The 25,307-nt window shown below is 37.5% G+C and overlaps 1 protein-coding gene across 8 annotated transcripts in view; it reads left to right on the forward strand.

The window, feature by feature from the left end:
• The window catches only part of LOC139140086 (RNA-binding motif, single-stranded-interacting protein 1-like), a 118,003-nt gene extending 93,997 nt beyond the window's left edge, over nucleotides 1-24,006 (forward strand). For 2 of the 8 annotated variants that reach the window (XM_070709096.1, XM_070709092.1), the window contains 10 exons: nucleotides 655-818; nucleotides 7,088-7,146; nucleotides 8,215-8,306; nucleotides 9,563-9,723; nucleotides 11,194-11,255; nucleotides 13,546-13,696; nucleotides 14,711-14,885; nucleotides 15,370-15,555; nucleotides 16,062-16,226; nucleotides 18,965-24,006. In XM_070709096.1, coding sequence (XP_070565197.1) covers nucleotides 655-818; nucleotides 7,088-7,146; nucleotides 8,215-8,306; nucleotides 9,563-9,723; nucleotides 11,194-11,255; nucleotides 13,546-13,696; nucleotides 14,711-14,885; nucleotides 15,370-15,555; nucleotides 16,062-16,184 — 1,173 coding nt within the window. In that variant the 3' untranslated portion in view covers nucleotides 16,185-16,226; nucleotides 18,965-24,006. Of the gene's footprint in view, nucleotides 1-654; nucleotides 819-7,087; nucleotides 7,147-8,214; nucleotides 8,307-9,562; nucleotides 9,724-11,193; nucleotides 11,256-11,330; nucleotides 11,393-13,545; nucleotides 13,697-14,710; nucleotides 14,886-15,369; nucleotides 15,556-16,061; nucleotides 16,227-18,964 lie in introns of all 8 variants that reach the window. The other 6 variants (XM_070709095.1, XM_070709099.1, XM_070709094.1 and 3 more) reach the window with 3 other exon arrangements.
• Nucleotides 24,007-25,307: the final 1,301 nt, after the last annotated feature.

Below are 25,307 nucleotides of genomic sequence, written 5' to 3' on the forward strand. Positions count from 1 at the left end.
GCAAGTATTTCTGTTGTATAATACCACTTTCATGTTTTTATTAGAGCTCACAAGCGTTCAGATCAAAACAGAAACATTGACAGTAGGCAGCATGTGGTCAAAGTGTGAAAGAGTTTCTATGGCTTCCCTGTTGTATCACTACACTCAGCTGATTTGGCTTATGTAATGTGTATCCACACTGGGTTTTTCTACTGGCGGATAGCTTACATAACCATCCTATTGCCGTGCTATCATCACAAAGAGCTTTCCATGGTTCGTTTTTTTCCTCCAGCAAGAGGAAGGAACATGAAAGAAGAAACACCCATTTGTCAGTGTCGTGTAAAGACGGACCATCAAATTAACTTCTTCAGGTTTCTGTGCATCATTTAATGTACCAGCACAACATAGAAATGTTTGAAATGCAGGGCTACGCTTATTTTGTTTCATGCTCATCTAGTGTCAATGGTATATTGTAATTTTGTGGACAGCTGGTCTCCCATAGGAAGTTTTGATGATGGCGTTCACAGTGTTTGCTACAGCCATCATGCTGATATGTGAAAATTACACAGAAAAACGTTAAAATTTCCCATCAGTATTTTTATTTTCAGTGTTTATACAAACATAGCTCATACAAGGCTAAAGTATCTCTTATTGTATCATTTATCTCTATTACAGACATATATACCATCTCGCAGTATGCCTCCTCCTAGCCCTAGTGCCGGCAGTAGTGGGTCTAGCTCCCAGCATTCTACTGGTGATCAACTTAGTAAAACTAATCTATATATCAGAAGATTATCTCCAAATACCACAGATCAAGATCTTTATAATATGTGCTTGCCGTAAGTATCTACAGTTTTATCAATTGGACACACTCACGACTGTTATCTGTCTGTCTTGTCACAATTCTGATTCACCAGGATTTACCAATGCAAGTTTTCCATCTATTATGTTCCTTTGGCTATCTGTCTTCCTTTCACGAACATTATCTGAAAATTGTCACATTCACATTACCATTTATGAATGCTAAATAGTTCATTAGCATAAGTAAAGGGTCATAAGTGAAAGGTCATTCATTAGCCCTTTCACCTTTGCACTACATGATTTAGATGGTTTCAATTGACCTTTTTACATCATAGGGAGAATGTCAGTTCCTTTTTTTCGAGTTCAGTTCTGTTCAATCAAAGAAGGTGCAGTGTGCATGATTTTCAAGGGTGAATTCTGACCATAAATGAAAGAAAAGCAGACATGGAGAATGTGCCTGCATTGATAAATATAAAGTAGGTTCAACCGAAGTTAACAGTGGCTGTATGCAATGATTGCAGTCATCTGCCGTCTTTAAATTCTGTCTTTTAATATCCCACCAATGCAAAGGAAGATCACTCTGTGTAGAGTACAAGCAGCCTCTCGGAGATTTTTTTCTCAAATTGATCTGGTTGAAAAGTACAGTTGAGGTCATATGAACAATGAAAGACACAACTACTAGATGTGTAACACTTGCTGTTACCCCCATGGGATTTGATACAGACACTCTAAAGCTGTTGATGTTCAAAGTGAACAAATTTCAAGTCTGCTGATTTCAAAAGGCTGTCGAGATAGTCAAATCTAGGGTTGTCTTACACGAATCAGAAAATACGGATCAAAATATATTAAATATTTACACAGATCACAGACAGCAAACATGAAAGAAAAAGAAATTAAACTCTGTTGATTTATCCAGAAGACGTTTGATAGACATGTAACTTTGACCGACTAAGATTAGATCACAGATAAGGAAAGGAAACTGAGAACAAGTGTTCATAATTCATTTCTTTCTCAGTTTTTATACCTCCCTTCAGGTTACTGTTAACCTCAATACTGTAGGATTTGGCATGGTGCTACTTTTTGCTGTACGGTTGTCATGTCAGTTGTTCAAAATCAGACTCCCAGTCTGAATCATATTCATGGAACTTTTATATTTGACAACAAAAAGTTTAAATTTGAAATATTTTAATCCTTTGGTGCTGTAATTTTTCCCACCAGAATGTGTTAAAACATTTTACCAATTTTCATGAATTCTTCTGTAATTTTTTGAAAATTTTGGACCAAATGGAGATCACATAGTTTTTTATCAAAATTTTGGCCAAAATCTAAAAAGAATTGACTAGGGGGTATTTTATAAAATCAGCAAAAAATGACGTTGGTGCTCAAAGGGTTAATATAATGCCAGGTATTTCCAAATGAAAAAAAGTAATTACATAGGCTTGGACTGCTTTACCGCTGATTTGTTGCCATAGATACGGAAGTCCTGCCCCGCCTTAATCTACTCCACAGGAGCAACATACATCTGTTACTTTGATATGCTCTGTGACCAAACCACTTACAAAAGAAAAAAGTGCTGTGGCCTGCTGAAAACTAAATTAAATCCCAGAACGTTAGCTTCAAAAGCACTCGGTAACAAAGGTCGCCAAAGTTTTATTTTGATAGAGCACGTTACCTAAGCTCATTGCTTGCATTGGGAAAAAAAGCAGTAAATCCATACATGTCAATAGGGAATGGCATTTGCAGTATGTTTAAACACAATCAGGGGTATTGTGTCCTACGTTGAATGAAACGGACATGGATTGGCCCTGTAATCGGCTGTTGAAATGAACAGCACTCGATACTTTTCACAGTTGAGAGGAAGAGTTCACGCAACTTTAAGATGCTGAATGTATCAAATGCAAGTTAAGCAAATATTGCAATCTAAACTGAGCCCGGTTTTTTCGCAAAAGTCTGTTTCATATCGGCAAACACCTTCCAACAGAAGTGGCAGTTGGTTGTGAAAACTGTGACCAACAAGATTATATGAATGGGAAGATTTTATATTTACTTTTGTTGTTTTATTGTCAACAATAAGGACAAAAAATGACGGGGCTTTGTTTTTGTTTTGAAACAAAAATGCCGCTTTATTGCCAAATTTTTTGTAGGGTATGAGTATCTCAACAGTGCATGGACTGAAAAGTAAAAATATACATATTTAGAGAGACAAGCGCATGTATGTCAATAATGAGATATAGACATTGAGAGATTCGTACACTAACAGATATGTGTCAAGATAGAACTATCTAGAGGTTCATAGATATTCTATGAAAGACGAAGGTATAGATACTGACACACACACACACACACACACACACTCACTGAGGGCAAATTCAGCAATCTTAACATGTTCAGTGACATTGTACATGTTACATGAAAACACTGGATGTACATTGCATAGGCAATCTAATCCAAAACCAATTTGTGTCCATACATCCTGTCATCTGACCTGTGACCTGAAAGTGATCTGAGAGGAGCCATGACCCCAGTGCTCTGATTATCCCGCCAATACTGCAAAGAATGGTCTTTGGTCATTGTCATGACCTTGGTATGAAAAGGTCGGAGCCTGGGTTATCCAAATTCCACTTCAAGGTGGTCCACAATCATTTCACATTCAAGGACTTACAGGCACTGGGAATGTCCCCGGTAGTGTGTCTTGCAGGTACACCCCTTAGGTTACCATGGATTATCAGGAATTGGATATTTGAAGTAGCGATTCAAAACTCAGGTGATGTACTTTTTCTTTTAAAAACCATGATAATTGTAAATTTTCAATGTAGAAATGGCTAATTTTTTTCTAATAAACATGGATGAAAATAAGGGTGGGACTTTCTTTCAAGGGAGATTGGCACCAAGCTGTCTGATACGGACTACAAAATAAACCCAACATGGAATTGGTACATAAAAGAATAACTCTTGATCTGAAAGGAATTCTGCCCCCTTTTCCGAGCTAAAAACAAAAAGGTTTCCAGTCGGCAAATATGTCTCTGATTTGATATCACAATGCATTTAGCAAGCTCTAAATCAGGAATCTACATGAACGCGCAGCCGGACTGCTTTTTGTTGTGCTTTTGTTACTGTAAATTTGTGAATTATGGCGAGTGACACAATATGTTGAATGACTTTCGATGTCAGTAAATCAGTGATCGATGACACGATGATAAATGGTTGTTCTCATTCCCATGTATTCTCTTGCTTTGTGTTGATGGGCACCACACCCTCCAGGGGTGCATGTTCTGTCTTTGATCCACATTCCCCGACTGCGTCGGCCGGCCCAAAAGTCACTGACATTACATGCTATACTGCAGTGTGTACATGTTATGAATGAAAATGTCTTGTCATTGTTATTGTTGTTTAAGTGACAGAGTCACTGGTGCAAGTTTCCCAAGATTTAGTTTATATCGAACCATCTTCAAATCGTGATGATAAATACTTGGTTTTCATAAGTTATCCATTAAAAACTTTCTTTTAAAACTTAGAATCAAAATGAATTACAATTTTGCAAGTTGTAAACGTGAACTTTAGCAATTCCTGAATTCCGGACACAATGTGCAAATGCCTTTGCGTGTACAGAGACTTCAATTGATTTGATGGTTTCTGATACAGTTTATTCTTGCAATTCAAGAAATGAAATGGTCACTTCTAAAAATCATTATTTCAAGTGTTTTGGACGACAGACTGAGAAAAAAATCAAAGAAAGCCGACCCAAAGTACCCGGAGGGATTCAATGTTTGCTAGATATAGCTACTTTTATGATCATTCAAATTCCCTGTTCTGAAATTAAAATTTACATTGGCACATATAAACTTTCAGTCTCTGGTTGTTCGTCCTCCTTAGAATTTTTTTCACCTTTTTTTGATCAAGCTAAACCATCCGCACCCCCGTCCCACATATTTCAGTCAAATCATGTTCTCAGGTCACTTCAAGTGATTGCACACACATGGAGTCCAATGCTATAAAGAAAATTAAGACAAACAATCTTATGGGGCATTAGCTTGTACTGTAATGTGTAACTTGAAATCAGAACAATGGCTGTCCAAGCAATGCACAGGCTTTACTTCCTAGAGCCATTCAAAATTAAATTAGTCTGGAATCTACAACTCATTGAGAAGGGCATGGGTTTTCTTAAACTCTGTCTCGCCACATCAGTCAGTAAATGTTACTCCGAGACTTTCATTTCCTGGGGAGGATGCAGAGAACAGCCGACCGATCCTTTGAAGACTAGACTTATGGCGCTTTTTATTCACTGTTGCACTGTGTCTCTCTTGATAGGAACTGATATTTTTACTATCAGTTTTGCTGCATGCTCATTGGTTGCAATAAGTTGTTTTTATATCTGAATATCCAACCACATGATCTAACCGTAGTTTAGCCTTGGTTCTATCAGGATTGCCTGGATGTAACATGTTCAGCATTTAGTTTGGTCAGTCATTCATCTTGATTTGTTCATGTTACACTGTATAGATCCATGGTTCGTTGTACGTGGCCAGTTGAAATTGCATATTCTCCAGAGAATGTTAGGTTAACCATGGGTTTGTTCTCTGTCTCAGTCTATATGTACTTAGCATGTAGTTGTATCCTGATTATTTCTGGTTTCCTTTAAAAGGATTTGTATTTGGTCCTGATTGGCCTTTGCCCTGCTCTTCATTATGTGCCAGGTTCTGATTGGCAGGTCATAATAGATATTACTCCGTCCTTATTGGCTTGTTCTGAGCACTGTTGTTATTTATCTACGTTGATTTTGTTTATTTCATTGGCTCTCCTCGTTGGTTCTCTATGTTGATTGGTTCAATATCCTCATCCTGATTAGCGTATTCCATACAATATCTACATCCTGCATCCTGATGAGACATGACATTTTCAGTAAGCCAATCACAAACCCCTTACTTCACGTAAGTCCCAGGATTAACACGATTCACTTAAACAGAGGTATGTACACCTGAACATATGCCAAGAGATGTCTGCATTCTAAAATCACAAATGAACGCACTGGTCATCAGTCTTGTGGGGTTTCACTCTGCCTACTCCCCCCTAGGGCTCTACCCAGACACTCTCAAAACATACTTAGAGCATTAGTTTATTGAGTCAAGTACCTTGTGTCTGTGCTGTGATACTTATCGACACAGCATTCAACATAAATTACTCATAGGGAGTTGACCTATAGGAAAACGCTTGAAGTGGTGGTGGAGAGGTGGATGTATTTAGAAATAGCATGTACGGGTGTTGACCTCCATGTCTCTCTGGACTTTTGAAGGGCAAGGAACAAATAAAATATGTTTGATTGATTGATTGATTGATTTACAGAGAGAGAGTCAGAGAGAGACAGAGACACAGAGCTGCCATATCTCCTACATCATATGCTTTAATTTGGCTGATGTGCAGCATCTTGGAAGCTGATATCCAATTGGTTGACTGAATCTTACTGTTATAATTAAATAATACAAAAAGACTCCCTAAGTTGCTGTGAATAGTGACAATCGACAGATATAACCTTCCGAGCACGCTGCACATCATGTGCTTTAATTAGGCTAAATCATTCCTCTCCCTAAATCATTTGCCAACCTGGTGACAACACTGCAACACTGCCTGTGACCTCAGCTACATGCTGGTAATAAAATGTGTAAGTCTCAGTGCGGGGTGTGTTCAGCGATGTTATCTGCAGTTAGACTACCTCCATACCACCTTGACAAACAGGGACAAAAAGTCAAGTTTCAGTCTCAGTAATGAATGAATTTGGAGCCAGGGTTGGTCCCCAGTTTTCACATTGCATCAGACTGCAATTTCAATAGAGACTTGTAGATGATTTTTGGGGATCACTATACATAATTTATTGTTTGGACCACCATTGTTTATAGATTGGTTGTTACCAACTCATCTCCGGCTATTGAGCTATGATGTCAAAGGATGTCTTCAATTCAATTTTTACTGAGACCAAAAAGATAAATCCATTTCATCACTTATAAAAATTCTTGTACTGACTTTAATTAATAGTACTCTTTGGCTGTGACAGCTTTCAAAACAACATTTTTTACTGGTGTAAATTTTCACTGTCGCTTTTAACATTTTTGTTCTCACCATGTTGTGATTGTAACTCTTCTTTTACACAAAGTCATTCTTTTTCTGGTATGTATGTTATTGTTTATAAGTACACGGATCCTAGGTGGAGTTTGATATGTTTTGGGCCCCACCCTCCCCATTGACTTGCCTCACCCATTGTGTTACAGCAAGCAAGTGTAACGTCCTTTTCAACCCTTTTTTCTTTTTTTTCCAGATTTGGTAAAATAGTATCAGTGAAAGCAATATTGGACAAAGCAACAAATAAATGTAAAGGTAAGAACAGCGTGATGAAAAAAGCGATTCAAAAATATCGCATTATCAATCGAGAAGTCTGTTTGAAGTGTTCTCTGTTGTCGTTTTTGATCTGTGAAACACTGTAGGAGCCATGGCTTTGATACGCAATCTAAAAACTCCAAGTGAAGTGATTGTATTTTAGAGGCCCTCTACTGCTGTCTTCATCACACAGAATGGCACTTCACTGACAGCCAGACTGTTCTTCAACCAGTCAACAACCAGAAATTTTGCGGTTCTGGCATGCCAAATTCTCCTCACATGTGATATAAATAAAAAAGTAGCCAACAATTCCCCATTTAATGTCAGAAAGTCTCATCTCTTTCATTCAGAAAGCACAAAAATTTGAACCATGCCCCCTTTGTCATCGATCTCATCTCTCTTGATAAAATGTATGAAGCTGTTTAAGCATTGTCCTGTCAGTTATGGATGTAGATCCCTCATTAGCTCCTCTGACGAGGCAGGATTTGAATGCCACAGGGCTCTTAGGGGTTCAAAAGTTAACATGTATGGTACCCAACTAAATTTTTTTTCAAACATGCTTTGTACTCAGGTTCTCACAACAAAAAAGTTACCCTAAGTATTTTGTCATGGCAGCTAGCGACACACAATGCAAAATGATTGATTATTTTTCAAAAACTGAAACAGTTCCAAGGAGTATGTACTTTAGAACACTGTCACTCTCAAGAAATGCTTATGGATCCAAAAACAAAAATTACAATAACAGTAAAGAAGTCTGACAATTGTGATGGATAGTTTTTGATGATCTCAGAGCCATCTGCCAAGTTCTAATTGCTCACATTGTTGGCCAATGAGCAGCATACATACATGTCATGTGATCAGTTATCGCAATTCATCTGTTTAGAGAGGGCAGTATTAACTCTGTTTCATCCATCATGGAGCATGCAACTTTGAAGGAAAAAAGCGCAGTTGACGTGTGTTCCATGTTGAGCCAAACAGTAAAACACGAATGCAGTTTTGCAGAGAAGAAATGACCAAGATTTGTGTATATAATTTCATAATTAATTGTCTCTCGTCCGTTTTTCACAGGTTATGGTTTCGTAGATTTTGATAGTCCCGGTGCTGCACAGAAAGCTGTCAGTACCCTTCAACAACAAGGTATAGAAGCACAGATGGCAAAGGTACGTTCTGTTCTTTTTTAGTAGGTTTCATGTGTTTCAAAGTGTCATTTTTAGGCATTATATTTTGCACAATTGATTGTGGATATTGCCAAGCTTGTTTGATTCCTGATATGAATATTCATTCTGAGACCACAAAAGGTTTGCAGGGACCAGTGAACTTTGCGTGTCCACTGATGCAACATACCAGTGAATAAAAATACACTTGTATGCAGGACTAGCAAACTAGACTTCAGGACTAGCAAACTAGATTGCAGGACTTTCAGGACTCAGCAAACTAGAGTTCAGGACTAGAAAAATAGACTACAGGCTTTAGCAAACTAGACTACAGGACTAGCAACCTAGACTACAGGAGTTGCAAATAGACTGCACTATTAGCAAACTAGACTACAGGACTGGCAAACTAGACTACAGGAGTTGCAAATAGACTGCACTATTAGCAAACTATCCTACAGGACTAGCAACCTAGACTACAGGAGTTGCAAATAGACTGCACTATTAGCAAACTAGACTACAGGACTGGCAAACTAGAGTACAGAACTAGCAAACTAGACTGCACTATTAGCAAACTAGACTACAGGACTGGCAAACTAGAGTACAGAACTAGCAAACTAGACAGCAAGGACTAGTGAAGTACACTGCAGGACTAGCAAACTAGACTACAGGATGAGCTACTTAGAGTGAAGGACTAGCAAACTAGACTACAGGACTAGCAAACTAGACTGCAGGATGAGCTAATTAGACTTCAGGACTAGCAAACTAGACTTCAGCACTAGGAAACTAGACTTCAGCACTAGGAAACCAGACTCTTGGGATGTTTGGACCTACATTGATATGAGTGTTAAGACCAACAAATACTGCTGGAACTGGCTCACCTCTGATAATCGTTTCTCTTGCCACATATAATGTCAAATGGCAGTATATCAGATTTCAGCATCATGTGACATTGCATCACCATATTGCATTGCAAAATACCACCTAATATTAATGTACTTACCACAACTACATGATGTTTCAATGCATATCACAGTACCGCACTGTACATCTCACTGTACAACATTGGTAGTAGACTGTTACGTCTATAGCTCATTTGTTTGTACACAAAATCGCAAACTTGCCCTATCAAACATAGTGCCACAGTCAACATTAGTAGTATCCAAAACAATGTCTGCTGATTCTACACTCACAGCAGCTATTGCGGATGTTTCATCATCGTCTAGAAAAACTCTCTGTAACTGCTCCTTCTGCTTTTCCCACAGCAACAAGAACAAGATCCTACCAACCTGTATTTATCTAATCTACCAATTCACATGGATGAGAGAGACTTAGAAGGTTTACTGGCGCCGTACGGACAAGTCATTAGCACCAGAATTTTACGGGACAGTCAAACTAACATGAGTAGAGGAGTTGGTTTTGCCAGGTATGTAAGACCAACACTAATATCATAGAACTTAATCTTAGTTTTGAGGACAGATGCTAATGCGCTTTTAGGTTTTACCTACAACCAAAAACTTACGACTCTGTAAAGAATTTGATCACAGTTTTGAGCTGGTTTAATGTAGAATGGGCCTCTAGGACAGTTTCCCTCACTCACATTTTTACAGTTGTTTTCTTGGGCTGCTGGTTGTTTACACTCATTTTGAAGCCCTTTGGAGTTGATAAAGTTTTGAAAGTCTTGTTTTTTTTGTGTGAAAATTGTTAAGTTAATTTTTGTCCATAGAGTTAACACAGAGTTTAGCAACCATTGTTAAATTGTACTGCTGTACGGTCACCTGTCATGCAATTATGATATTCCCAGTTCCATTTACAATTATTTCTTCAGATGTTACATGTATTTTCTGTGTCACCAACAATGTGTTTGTACCAGCAATGCCTGTGTTTTTCTTTGTGCAAATTCTTTGTGCAAATTGATATTTTTCTGTCATGTTTCTCAAAACAACAGCTTGCATACTTTACTGTGAATCCAACAAGCCTTGGCAGCATGGTGTTTTGATTTCTGCTCCGATGTTATGTGAATTGGTGACCACATGTCCCAGTATGCAATAACTCTGCCCCTGTCCACGCATTGTATTTTTTCTGTCAAACTCGCTTCTGTTACTTTCCAGCCCATGGTGTCACTTCAACCACTTCAAACTGTCGGCCGTATATTTTCTTGAGTCTGGTTCACAGTCTGATGTACTTCAGTGGACTTGGCTTATCAGTGAACGGAAACGTTTTGATTAATTCTACAATTTATATGCTCTCCTTGGGTTGGGTCTAGAAGTGGCTTAAGAATGTTAAGGCCAGAGACTTGTACATTTGTGTAATGTTTTATGTCAACATGCCACTGATTGATAGCCCCTCATCATGAGGCTGTAACCCCCTCCTCAGACTACTTTGGTATAACCCCATTGTTCTTACCGATATGGATGGACATATACTAGGGGAGCCTGTGGTGGAAAGGGGTTGGAGCTTTGGCTTATACAGTGAAACAAAATTCGACATAATGGTTACAACAAAATTATTGTAAGGAATATCACAGAATATTGATATAACTGAAAAGTTGTAATGTGGCAAAATTACTGTCAGAGATACCACAGACAAAAAAGTTAAGTAGGTGACAGTAAGGGGGATGTTATCTTGATAAGTAATTTAAGATTTCACAGTAATAAATCTTTCTGCCACAATCTGCAATTACTTTGTATTGACCGTAACCTTTCCTGTTTCCTTGTATAGAGTTCCAGTTTTGTTATCGGAAAAAACATAGGATGAGGCCAAACCACGGTGGTTCAAGGGTGTGATATGTGCTAATGGAAGAAACCATTGTCGTAGTAGTTACAAAGGTTGATGTGGAAATGTTAACCTCAAGTTCATATGTGACTTCATTTTTGATTTTCTCTCTCTTTCCCAGAATGGAGTCAAAAGAAAAATGTGAAAACATTATAGCCAAATTTAATGGAAAATATCTACCAGGTGAGAGTCGCGTTCATGTCTCTTGTTTTCATGTCTGTTGGTTTTAAAAACATCTACTCTATTCCTCTCCCATAGAATGGAATCCACTGAAACTTGTGAATCCGTAATAGCTCAGTTTAATGGGATGCTATTCCGAGGTGAGACGACTTGTATGTTAATCTGATGTGGACAGCTTTCTGTCTTGGTACCATTGGCTTACCTGTACTAACATCGGTGGCTGTCTATGTATGAACAAATTAGAGCATGAATCTCTGCTAATATAACTTTTTTTGCAGTTAAGTAGTTTGAACATTCTGAAAAATTACTTGGGAGTTGATTTCTCTGTTCTGTCCTTGGATAACTAATGGCAGAGACAGGGTTTTATCTGCACCGTGGTATGCCCCCCAGCTGCACACATTCACGATCCTTTACTCAACACTGATCTAACCTTCCCTAATGTGTGGTTTATTTCATCAGCGCATCCTTGTTTTGAAGCTTCAGTTTTGCTTGAGTATGATTTTTGTGACCCAATCACTCCATGTGTTCAAAAATGACATCATTCATCATTTTCTGAACTCTGATGTTGCTCACTGCACACCAACTTCTCAGAGAAGGCAAGACTGATTCACATGAATAAGTGTCATCACAAGGGGGCGCTGTTCATTACCTTTGACCTACACAGCTTTCAAAACAAACAATTAAAAACAATTCCAGAAGGTTCAAGTGTGATGTGGGTCCTGATTAGATATAGATATTCTCCATAGACACAACATGCTATGTCTTCCAGTGTTGACCTCTGACATACATTAAAGAAAGGGTCATTGACTTTTGCCATGAATATCTCTAACTGATTGTGAAAAGTGAGTAGTTTGCCTTCAAATATCAATAATTGTAACTTAAAACCAGAGTTCTATCAATGAGATAGACATTCATAAGATAGACACTTATAGAAAAATAGGGTTTCTGGATGTAACAGAGATTAATCAGTAATGCTGCAGACTTCAGTATGCAGAGAAAGAGCCCGGAAATTTTCAGAATGCTGAAGGTTAATTATAAGTTCTCCTCAGAGAGAGAGTTTGTGGAAGTGACTTCCAAAAGGTTTGGGGGCTGCTATTGGTTAAACCAAGACTTGTCTTGAATTCAAATTAATGTATCTGGGCATATGGACATGATAAAGACACACCTTTTGCCATACACAATTGTAGTTGCGTTTTAATTAAGTTAATTGAGAAAAGTTATAACAGGAAATGTGTAAGTCTCAATATATTCAGTAGTTTAAGTTTAACATTAGACTGCATGGGAGTGATTCTAGTAATAAATATAGTAAGTGTGGGTTTGTTAAATTGATAAATGTTAATTAGAATTATTTTTAATACTTTTAAAGTATTTTGTAACTTCTCCAGTGCTAATGTGTGATTGGTATCTGATCAGAAGATTCAGAGAGTGTGATAATGCATGGTGTGTGCTTCTCAAAGTTCCGATGTACAATATATACAATTTTTTTTCAGAGTGCATCAGACATTTTTAGTCTTACTAATTCTCAGGGATAACCAATTAGATAACTTAAATTGCAAAGTATCCAGGAAAGAGTACATCACACCACAGTGATGCAATACAAACCTAAATGCTCTGTAAATATGTCACTTTCTATGCTGAATACCATACATCAAATCCAACACATATGTGAAAACCAGTGTATTGTAAAAATTGAAAACCCACCCACACCCCTCCCCCATTACTACCAATCTCTGTTTATATTTATACCCTCATTATGGCCAACAGATACCTGTATGTGAGTAGATGAGAGTGATATGCGTGAATCCATTCCTCAGATGTCCGCGTAGCACCATCCCAGCATGTTGCATGTTTTGTGCATTGTCAGGATAGGCTATGAGAAGATCAAGAACACAAAAATGGCATGATTTCGAGAAAATTCTGAGGTTTAAAAGGGAGCTAGGACAAAACAAATTCTTGTGTCCTTTGTTCGACTCATTCTATGATACACACCTTTACTATTATATTGACCTGTGTTTACTTCCTGTGAGAACTAAGTATCGAACTGCAATTTGGAACAGAAAGTTGGCAAAATTTGTTTTTGTGACTCTTTAGCAAGCTTTCCACCATTCCAAAGAACAAGAGATACCACCCAGAATATAGCCTAGAATAGAGAAATCAGTCAGATTACTTAGTAACAGCATCACATGCCATAGTCTTGCATGTCACTGGAAATTTTGCTTGAACAACACTGTAAGTCTGTGCTAGCAAATTCCACCATGGTTCTGATAAGATGTTGTTCCTTTTTGCCTTGTAGGACAATTAGAACCTCTTCTTTGTAAATTTGCCGACGGCGGCGTCAAGAAACGGAACCAGTATAACAAACAGCAACAGGAGATGAGACAATGGCAACGAGAGGGAGAGTCTGCAGTAGCACTTTACGACCAAAATACAATGCCACAAAATGGGTAAGTCTCATGGCTTGATTTTCTGTCCCTCTCTGGCAAGATAAAGATGGCTTAATAACAATTATGTTATAGTTTTGGCAATACCAGTGAATTTGTGATGTCATACCCTCAGATTTTTATTGATAATGTATCCGATTATCAAGCATAGTGGCTCCAGATGGTTTCTACATCTACAAATTCACTGGCATCTTCAAATCTATTACATAATATCAATAATGTACCCCCTCCCCGCCTGTAATAGATTCAAGCAAACTTAGCACTCCATAATGTACTCGGCTTCGACTCGTACATTATGTCGTGCAAAGATTGCTTTCATCCATCACGAGCTGGTAGGACATACATTATTGTTTAATTATAATAAAAGTGAACTGTATCTTGGCCTTTTTGCTGCTTATGTTAATATTTATGTCCATGCGTATATGTGTGTCATCTTTTGTGAATATTTGATACAGAACCAATGGCCGGCAGGTGGTTCTGCCTGCATCAGATTGCCAAACATGTTAGGGGCATACCATTAGGTCTTGGTGTGGGGTAATTCAAATTTTGCAAAAAATAGGCTTAGTAAAAAATTGCGGCAATTTTTTTAGAAATCTCTCTGCTGTCAGTCACAAAAATATGTAACCTGAATTGGTTTGTGGCAAAACGTGTGCATGCTCAGCCCAAGTTCTAAGGAAAAGATGCGTCATAACTTGAAGACAAAAAGATTGCACATACCTGTTCTGAAGATGCCCCGATGAGATCTAATAGTGCATCACTCAGACAAAAACATTACCATGGAAACTGATTGATGAGTTTTAGTGTTTGCATAAAGTGTTAAATGTTTAAAAAAAATTATTGACTAAATTGTTATCAATAATCATGATTACAACTCTTTAAGCTATTTAATCTCAATGTAATTGACATTTAATACTGTAACTCTTCAACTTTCTCTCCGTCTATTAATACTTAAGCTATAGTTAACTGCTTTAACCAGGTGTGCTGTGCTAAAACTGACCAATCTCCTTTCTTTATCAGTTATCCTTTCCATTCTAGCGTTCCAACCAACCGAGTGGTGCATCCAGGTCTGATGACGACACCACCATACTCCATGTCGGTGCCGACCTCACAAGTCAATAGTTATCCAGTGCACACCGCGACCAGTGGTTGGTCTGTTCATCCGCAGTACGTCATGCAGCCGCCTATGTCACCAGTAAGTGTACAACAGCCATAGAGAGCCAGGATAGCTCTTTCAAAATCAGGGTTATACCGTGTTGCTTTAAATGATCTATACTGTTGATTTTTGTCTTCCTCTCTTGGGTGTCTCCTCAGACTCAAGGGAAAAGTTTCTTCAAATTCAGCAAAACTTTCTGCACTATGGCTGTATATCCATGTTAATTTGTTTTGCAGTCCAATCCAATATGGCTGCTCTGTCCCCACTTTGAAGCAGCTACGTATCTTTTCACTTAATGAAGGAGGGTGGAATTAAGGCTGCTGATAGAGTATTAAAATGAGTTTCGTTTACATAATTGGAGCATTGATATTGATTAGCAAAGAATAAAAAAAATTTGCTTGAGTGAAACAACAATGTTATGATTACTCTATTATGTATGCACATGGTGTAACTAACATTAGCTGTTATGCAAATTCTATTGTATGTATGAAAAGCCCTCAAAAAAGTACTTTTGTATTGCCAGGGAACCGTCATGACTCCAGTGGACCATAGCATGACCATGCATACAAATTTAATGCCTCAAATAACCAACCAAATGAGTCAACTACAGTTATCGGGAGCTTCAGCAGCTTACATACCGCAGAACCAGTATGCTACGATGGCACCTGGACATCATTATCAACAAATGATGCACACTGTCCCTATAGAGGTAAGTCTGATACACACCAAGGTACTTTTATGGGAATGAGCAAATCTTGTGTTCCTATGCCATTTCAAAAATGTTCCCGTACATGAATCTTATTGGATTATCATGCCGTATGTAAGAGTCATTGATATTCTGGAAGATTCTCTGGTCATAGATTTGCAAAATTTACAGGATTTCAATCAAATGTTCACACCTTGGACTCCCCAAATTTTTTTTACGATCCTATCTGTCATTGTTGACCTTTGAACTGCAATTCACATGTAAAACAGGGCAATCCAATAATGAGTGTGTATTTCATGTAATTTCCTTTGAGGTCAAAGGTCATGCCAAACAGCGCACACAAAACAATGCAAAAGAGCCTTTTTACAGCCTGCAACTCCAAAATGTTCATTACAGTTCAAAGGTCAATCATAAACAACCACGCCAGTGTGTGTTGGACCATAAAATGTTTGTAAATTTTGGGATAAATTTGAGTTGATAAATCAGTCTGTTTGTGCCTCACCAATCAGGATCACACAGGACAGCCCCAGCAAGCCAGCATACAGACGGCAGGCCCCGGATCAAGTGCCTCACCGGGCATAACTGACGACCAACAGCCTCCAGCGCCTCAGCAACAATATTACGCCAAGTGAAAATAAAGACAAAATGAAAAAAGTCACATGAATGGATTTATAGTAAGTGTTGTGTCTCATTTCCCAGACCATTGCACCTGCCAAATGAGAGACATACTTTGTCATTTGCTTGTTGTTTGGCCAGTGTCATGCAGCTGGGCTGTTAGTGACTCACATCAGACACTGCACCTGCTTATGGTGGCACACTTGTAAAGGGTTATTAAGACAGCTGTACTAACTAAATTTTCATGAAACATTTATAATAGGTTTTCTTATAGGAAAAAACTTGCAGCTTAGCTCTTCAAGTCATCCATGAATACACCACAGGGCCCAGTAAAATTTTATTCAATAACCTTATGTTTTAGTTTTATTTCATCTCAATATATTATGAACCAAACTGAATTAGTTAGTATGATCCAGTTCCAATTCGTAGAGTGACATATTGACGCTTTGTGTATTTGTAACATCAATTCTTGTCAATATGGCTTTGTATTTTGAACATAACATATAAAAAAGTACAGCCTTTCTTTTAAACAAATTAGGTTTTAAAAAACATAGCACTGGCAGCATGACATAATTGTATTCTTTTATGCATTTTTAATGCTTAAAGCGCCGCGTCGGTTTATAAACCGACACGGCATTCTCGCTCTCAGCGCCACGTCGGTATATAAACCGACAGTGGTTGCGTTGTATGCTTATGCCTAACTTAGCTTTGCATTGCCGAACTCAGCCAGAAGAAGGGTATTCCTGACCCTTTGAACCCAGTTTAGTACCATATAAGGACTAAAATAATGACATCATGCAGCCTAACAATTGAAAATTCCAGTAATTTATGCGAACTTTCTTTAAAAGAGGTCAGCGGTTTTCATGAATATTTAATCAGGTCTGCAGTTTCACCCGTACGCGGATACGGCCACAGTGCATTGAACGAAACACGTACGTACGTTTTGAAAGCTTTACCATGCCGTAGACACGGAAGACAACTATATTATGCCAAGCTACTGCCCCCTGGGTGATAGAAATGACAGATTTTACAGTTTTTTTGAGAGTATTTTACGAAAAAATGACGCGATTTGCTGACCAAATTGATCGCGATAGTGAACTTCGAACGTATCGGCGGCCAAGATGGCGGCACTGTGTGATGCCGAACTCTCGACATGGAACCCGAGGTTGAGGTTTTCGAAGCCCAAAACTAATACAAGATCGAGAAATTTGTAAGGATTTGGTTAAATTGAAGTGTATTTTGTCGATTTTCAAGCGTTGGACTGCCAATAAGCTCCTTTAAAACTGTTGATTTGACCTCCTTTGTATATTTGACCTCCGGCCGGCCTGGAGCGAGACGGCCATGACAGTCAACCTGGTTTGTAAATGAAATGTAGTTGTTCCGAACTGTTGACATTGCGAGACATTTCCTACGTGTTACGCATTTTTTGAACTGAAATAAACCGGACATGAATCTTTTTTCTCGATACTTAGTGGTTTCATTCCATTTCGTGGCGGATTTTGTGGCATGCTTGTCAAAATACGTGATCAAACTTGGCAAACGGATTGACTAGTATTGTATGATAGTATGAGTCTGTGACTCGATAAGCCACAGATAGTTACACATGCGTACGTGAATTAAACTAATGTAAGTTAGGTCAAACACCAAATTAATCGATAAAAAGGTCAGTGAAATGTGTTTTTGTCTTCAACTCTTCATTATAATTATACTGGCGTTTGAAACTATACAGAGTCAGTTGAATATGCCCTATAGTTGTGTGCATGTGTTGCACAATAGTTACCCCTCCATGTACAATATGGAACCTTGGTGTCTCTGTGTATGCAATTAATTGTTTGTGTTTACAGGCAAACAAATTGATTTCTTCTAACTTTGAAGACAGATTTTAAATAACAACAACAAGAAATCATATGATAGATGGTAAACTGTTGACAAAGTGGATATGTACAATGAATTTTTCTCTGGAAAATCATTTCCACTCGAAGAAATAAAATATGTAAACAAGCAAGCAAACAAACAAACAAACAAACAAATACAATAGACAAGTAAAAGACAATGCTTAGGCAATGCAATCATGCCGTTGCTCCATACACAGTAGCTGTCAATCTACATTTAGTGTACTGCATGTAAATATTTGTATTTTGTAGAGATGCATTTGCACAGGAAGCATTTGTATTATTTTGAAAGACACTAATTGTTTGTTTGTTTTTGTTTATTATTTACGTATGATGTTACATGATGCTGAAATCGTGTACCTGAATATATATGTGTCTTTCGATAACATGAAAATTCTATTCAAGTTTGAAGGCCGTTGATGAATTTTATACATTTTTAGAAACTTTTTATCATTTTCAGTGAATTTTGAACAAAAAACGAGCATTTTAGCCCAATTTACACCTTCAGCGTGTAATTTGAAACTTTTCATTGTCATAGAGAGCTTCTTCATATCCTGCGCTTTGGAAATAATAATGGGTTGTTAGGGTTTCTCATCACAGAAAATGAACTGCACCAGTCTGAAAAAAGCGTAACATGTTGAGAAGTTGGGTTCAAAAAGTCCTTGGCCTGGCAGTTGCATTGCATAGAAAGTCTATGGCACTTTAAGGGTTAATATTTCAAGTACTGTTCTGAGCATGTGAATCAAGTTGTAATGACTCGGCAATAATTATAAATTTTCACAAATTTTGGGAAAACAAAGCATGACCTGAAAAGGTCACAGAGCGGGGATGAAACATGACCCAAAAAGGTCACAGAGGCCGAGGGAAAAAATAAAGTTCTGTGTTCTTTTTTTCCCACCTTGCAGAAGAGGATGGATGAAGAACGAAGGTAAAAGGGAGACAGAATGGAGGCTGACGAACATTGTGTGCAATTGAAAAGTAGAGAACCTGTACAGTGAGAAAAAACAAACAACCAGACAACCTCAGTAGGGTCAAAGGTTAACTGCAGAAAAAATCATGTAGGCTTTCAGATGTTTTTAAAAGAAAATGAGAGAAAAACAAATTATGTGTTATTTTTTTGCTGCAAATGATCTAGAATGATACATCGTGATTTAAAAAGATGAATTAAAAGAGAAAATTACTATAGTATATTTTCTTATTTGAAGAGAGCTATTTTTGAGGTTTTTCAGTCTATGTCTGTGACTTAAAAAAAAAATTTAAGTTCTTGAAATTGTCAAGTGAATTACATGTGATTTATTTGTAGCAGAGCAACTTGTCAAGGTTTTGTTTGGGGAAAAAATGAAAGAGAAAAAAAAAAGAAAAAAAAATTGGTTTATCGTTGTCATTGGAGGGTAGATGATGTAAACTTCTTTTGTCAAATTTTTATAGTGAAATTTTTGAGAAATGACAGCTTTTCATGGATGACTGCTGCAGAGGTGTCGATGCAAAAGGTGGTCGAATTCTTCCTTTTTTTTTAGTCGATGGCAAATTTGCCAAACAAGGCAGCTGGTATGTTTGTTTGTTTGTTGTAGTTTAAACAAACAGTGACAGATATTTGTATTTATAAAATAGAGAAACTTCCATTTTCAATTTGCGGGTTGCAGCACCTGACGTTTCTGGAAAATTTACTCAGTTATTAGGCAAATATGAGCTCTATCCTCAACACATCAACTTTCCTGACAGACACAGACGTACACCAACACTCACACGCACACACATTCACACACCTAATGAACTCCTGTTAGAAATAATACTTATACTCTAAAATTATCCTCGATCGTGTACGCACATCATTGTCTTTTGAAATGATTAAAATAATCTACAGACTCAGAATGGAATGTAGGATATACCTTTTCCATGTCAGGCAGTCCTCATGCTATTGGTGAGCTTCATTTGTTTGCTACTGTTCGTATGAGACACTGTTTAAAACTCTCTGTTTTGGTTTATTGATATTTATTGAAATCAAAATCGCTGTGAGACATTTTTGCCCTGAAATTAAAAGACAATATCAGTAGCGTTTTTTTCCCTTATCAGTGGCCATATTTTTTTTTCTGCTGACCAAAGACTCCTCAGGTTTTGCATGACCGTAGCAATCACGCTACGGTCGCGACCAATACTGAAATACTAATAATATCATTTAACCCGCCACTAAAATGTCACTCATTTTTTGTAAGTGTTCTTATGAAATCTGTCTGTTTTAAGACTGGGAATTTCATCTTTTGTTTTCCAACTTGCTCCTTCTTTCTTCCAAATGAGTACCCCTTCACCACAATGGTTTGGTCGAAACCCATTGTTATCAGTGGTTAGTGTGGACCTGTTCACAGGGAACTGGGATGAACAGGATCAAAAATGCAATTGTGTTTCATTGTACAGTCCACCGGAAAGCCCCAAAATACGTAAATCTGTTCCTGTCTAAATATATTCCTTATTTTGCAGGTCAAAGCTGATATCATAATCAGCAGATGAAAACATTAACCAACCTTGTCTGTATTCACATTTTTGTTGAGCTCAGTTGATACAAAATGGTATTAATTCAAGTTAACACTATTTAAGTATATCAAAATTTTTTATCGATTAAATTAAAACATTTTTGATTTTCTAAAATTTAGCATTTTAAAAAAAGATTACAAGATGTCTTCCAAGGGGACAAGAGAATTGTGAAGTGAAAGAAGTAAAGTAAGAAAGCGACCAACCTTTTGCATCGGTCTTTTAAGCAGTTTTAATTCTGGTTAGTAATAGAATGTCTGTCATAATTGGAATTTGTTTACAGGTGAATCAGTTTTAGAAAAAGAAAATTTTGAGTTTCTTTTACAGTGTGGATCTTGATGAGTGAGTGTTCCAAAAAAAAAAAAAATTTAAAAGTGAACTTCGTAGGATTACTTTATTCATTTTCAAAGCTGTAATGAAATGAGTGTTTGAAGAATGAGGGTGAATTATGAGAAAAAAAAACAGGTGTAATGTGTGTGTGATAACTTTTACATTTTGAGTTTAAAAAACGTAGATGTTTTAGTGAAATTTTAAAACTTTCCTGTTTTTTTAAAGGCAAACATTGTGACGTTATGTCGATGTAGGTCAAAGGTTTTAATTCTAAAATGTAGATGCAGAAATGAAGTTACTTTTTTCAGTGTAAATTCTTTTTTAACAGTTGTGTTTTTTCCCAGTTTTCTGTCTTTTTGTTTTCGTTAACGACTAAGTTAAAGAAATTTAAAGACATTGTAATTTTTTTGAGAGACTGAGAATTCTTTACAAAAAAATCCCTTGGACTTGTGCATGGATATTTCTGTCTTTTCTGTCAGATATACAAAGATTTTTTATCCATTTTCTTTTCATTCAGTATTCTGTACAATTCATGGGTTGTTTCCCCACCGGTCTTGCTTGTGTGTTTGATTTGTAAATAGAGAAAGTTAGCCAGTGTGTAGTGCTTCCATTCTGTTCACCAGCTTGTCAGGCTGTCTCTGGCCCAATCGGTATGTGCCTAGCCTTCCTGGCTACATCATTACATTTTGTCCTGTTGGTCTGAACAGCGCCCTCATCAGACTGATTTCATATCATCATCATGCAGTCTGTGTGAATTTTTATCCAATGTCACAGCCATGCCTCATACAAGGCTGTGTTTTAAATCAGTTGCTTGATTTTTAAAAAAATACAGATATAAGGTAATCTGCTTGCATTTCTCCAAGTCTCATTTTTTTCCACGGGGAATAAAGGAGGCATTTTCTTTCTCTTTCAAAACATCTAAAAAAGTTCAAAAGGTGCTGTAGAAGAGTTTATTTTGGTTCTATCATGATGCGGCAACAGTGGTGACCACTCACAGTCCAGCAAACGTTGCCAAAATGAAGGATACTGCACACCGATTGGCTGGCTGTCAACTGCCATTACACATCTACTTAGCCCTGTCCCACTTCTAGTACACCATGTGTCACCGCAGTATAGAACATACACAGTCTGCAGTAGTCATATTGTAAATTTTTAAAAGAAAAGAAACAGCATTTTTGGACAGGTGTCTGTTTATATTGAAACGATGGAATTGTAGTGATATGTGTATGTGTCAAGAGTAATTTCATGTACTGCCTTTGTACAGGTGGAAGATGCCTGCCTTGACCTTCGTCCATGGAGGAGAAAGAGTCACCCTGGTGGTTTTTGTGATTGAGTCACTAACTCTTAACAGCAGTAGAGCAAACCCATTGACTCAGCAGTCTTGTATTACATCTGAAAAGTTCTTTGCCATAGTATTGCAAAAGCGCTGTAACAGAGACATAATTAGAAAGTCTTGCCTTATTATAAAGTATGTTGGATCATTCCAAAATAGAAAAAAACTCAAACTGTCAGTATTTAGGGGCCTTATTGAAATTTTATGCCTTTTTTGCCAAATTTAATGAACAATCTAGTGTTGCCTAATTTGTGTCTAGATGTGTAGTATTTATTGTCAAAATGTCCACTGCTGTTGAGAGCTAGAGATGACAATTACCGCCACAAGGGTGACTTGATGCTGAATTTTATTTCAAGCATTTTGCAATGGTGAAATATGGCAAGCCCTTTGGTTTCCGACTGTACAATGGCAGACCATAGGCACTGGAAATAATGGGGTCTAGACCCAAATTGAGTGAGAAAAGGCAGGTCCTGAGACCACTCCTACCCATAGATCAGTGGCAGAAATATTTTTTGAAAACATGTTGATGCTTAAAAAGATGTGATGAACAACAATTTTTTGAGCTGTTTCACGTTGTTCCTGCTAAAAGACAAGCAGGCTGTATTTAAAACTAAACTTCCAGTCAATACTGAACTGAATTTGTTGGCAGACCTGCGTGGAACTCGGATGTGTTTGGCCGACAGACTTCCTGTTTGTCATGCAAAAGAATAAAGTCAATGGATAACCGCTTACATCTGTGAAACTGTCAAAAGACAACTTACTGATGGTTTTATGTTGTTTGTGAAAAGGAGTTTTTTTTAAATCATGCCATGATATATGTGTAGGATGATGATAACATCACATCTTTTCTCTGCCATCTTAAACATGAAGTGGATGTCAAAGGTCACAATGTGAGGGTCATAGGTTGCTGGTAGGCTCACAGATATGTGTGTGACCCATGCCCAGTGACCTCAGTGACCCGAGTTCAGGAGGTGACATCCAAGAAGCACAACTTATGGTCACATAAACCTGAATATAAACATGGAAATCCGTAAGCAGCTTACGTACATTATGCTAAAATGAGAGATGGAAGTGATGTTTTTTTGTTTGTCTGGTTACTATGGTTACTGTAAATACACCATTATAATGTATTTATATAAACCTGGTCATGTGATACACATTAATTTCCTACCACTGGCCTGTAGATTGTATACGAGATGTACAAAAAAAGATATTAAAAATACTCAGTAGTGTTGATTTATTATACATCAATAGATTATTGAATCTTATCCTAAAGGATTGTATGTGTTCGGATTTTAATGGTTGACTGTATTTGCATTACTGTTTTGAAGAAATTATTTTCCTATGGAATTATGGGTAAAAGACGGTATTGACGAGGAGATATCTATAAATTATTACTGAGGGAATTTTTTCAACAGAGACTAATTTATTTTTTCACCAGTGTACAGTTTTGACCAGAGTCAGGAAGTATCATGCATAAGTTCACGTCACATTTTCTTTGAAAAGTTGTGAAAAAAAAAATTGAAGATGGAGTCCAGTGTCTTTTTTGCGAGTAATTTTCAAAATTTTTTCCTGTGTTTCCTTTTCATTTTCTTTGTTGAATTTTTTCTTTTCAGTTTTTTTGTACAGAGTTTTTTCAGGTTTAGCGGTAGAGAATTTTTAGAGTAGCTTAGCGCACAGTGTTTCTTTTTTTGTAGGCTGTAGAATTTAGAATGAGGAAAAAAAAACAGACGAAATAAATTGGTACAAATCGATGAATATTGTTTGTTTGCTGGTATTTTTATGATCCTGCATAAACGCAAACGTTTATTACTGTCACTTGCTGCTGAGAAGTTGCGTAATATTGTGATTGAACTTGATTGTGTGAGTGCAGTGTGTTTGTCAAGGGTAGTGGTAGCTTAAGACCCTTTCGCTGGTCACAATCTCTGTATAGAACGCTTACCTGCTAGGCAAAGTTCATAGAGCAAGCTTGGTATTGTGTGATTAAAATGTCTTGCTGGCTAGACCACCTGACTGAGCTTAAAGCTATGCTAAGCGTAATGCTTGACAGTGGGTGCACGGGGACAGATTCAAGGATGGGGCCATATAGCCTAACCAACAAATTTCCTCGAGAGAGTCTGAAGGTAGTGTGGGTCTGAAGAGTGCAAGGCTTAAACTTTTGCTCAAACTCATCACCAGGCAACCATTCTCTCAGAAAATCACAAAGTTGGCACCGAAAAATCACCTTTTATCAATATTTGAATTTCAAAATTGCCGCAGTTCCTGTGCCAACTCTACAGGAAAAATGGGGAAAATTTAAATTTTTGATTTTCACACAAATAAGATGGTGAAAAAAATATTGACTCCAAAAGCTTCAAAATGAGCCCTCACAGTGGTAGATCAGAAATGTGTTGTAAAAGTTTCAGAGTCCAAATAGCTGTGCCTGATGCGCTTTCAACCTTTAATCAGCAAATTTATGTCACTGCAGTTCCTTAGATGTTTCACTTCCATATGTAGATTATGCAGCCATATCAGTGACAGCAGACATCAGTCTGTGCCAATTCTGGTTCATCTATCAGAATGGATAAATCTGTGAAGATGGATTGATATGCATGTTTCTGTATTGATATTTATGCGTGTTTGTGTTTTGTACTGTGTAAAGCATATATGTATGAACGTATGTGTGAGTAAGTATGTATCTGTGTATATGTATGTCTTTAGGGAGCATTCAGTTATTATGGCCGGGGGTGGGCCAGCAAATTCTTCCTACCCATCAGTTAAAATAAGTGAACCCCCCTACCCATTGCACCAAAAAATTGATGACCTCCCCCTTTAAGATGACAAAAATTTCATGACCCCCCCACATTGCTTGAGTAAAGCTGCATACACAAACACTTCTGGGGGGTGGGGTGGGCGATAGAATCCAAAAAAAATGATTCTCAGATTTTTAGCTCATATTTGGTATGAATATAAATACCAAAAAGAGCTTATATGATGAGTTGGTGGCGTCTGTATGTCTGTATATTTGTGGGTATGTATGTGCAGATGTATGTCCGTCACACACAAAGGCTCCCATACCG

Source organism: Ptychodera flava, chromosome 9, assembly GCF_041260155.1.
Source record: "Ptychodera flava strain L36383 chromosome 9, AS_Pfla_20210202, whole genome shotgun sequence".
NCBI lineage: Eukaryota > Metazoa > Hemichordata > Enteropneusta > Ptychoderidae > Ptychodera > Ptychodera flava.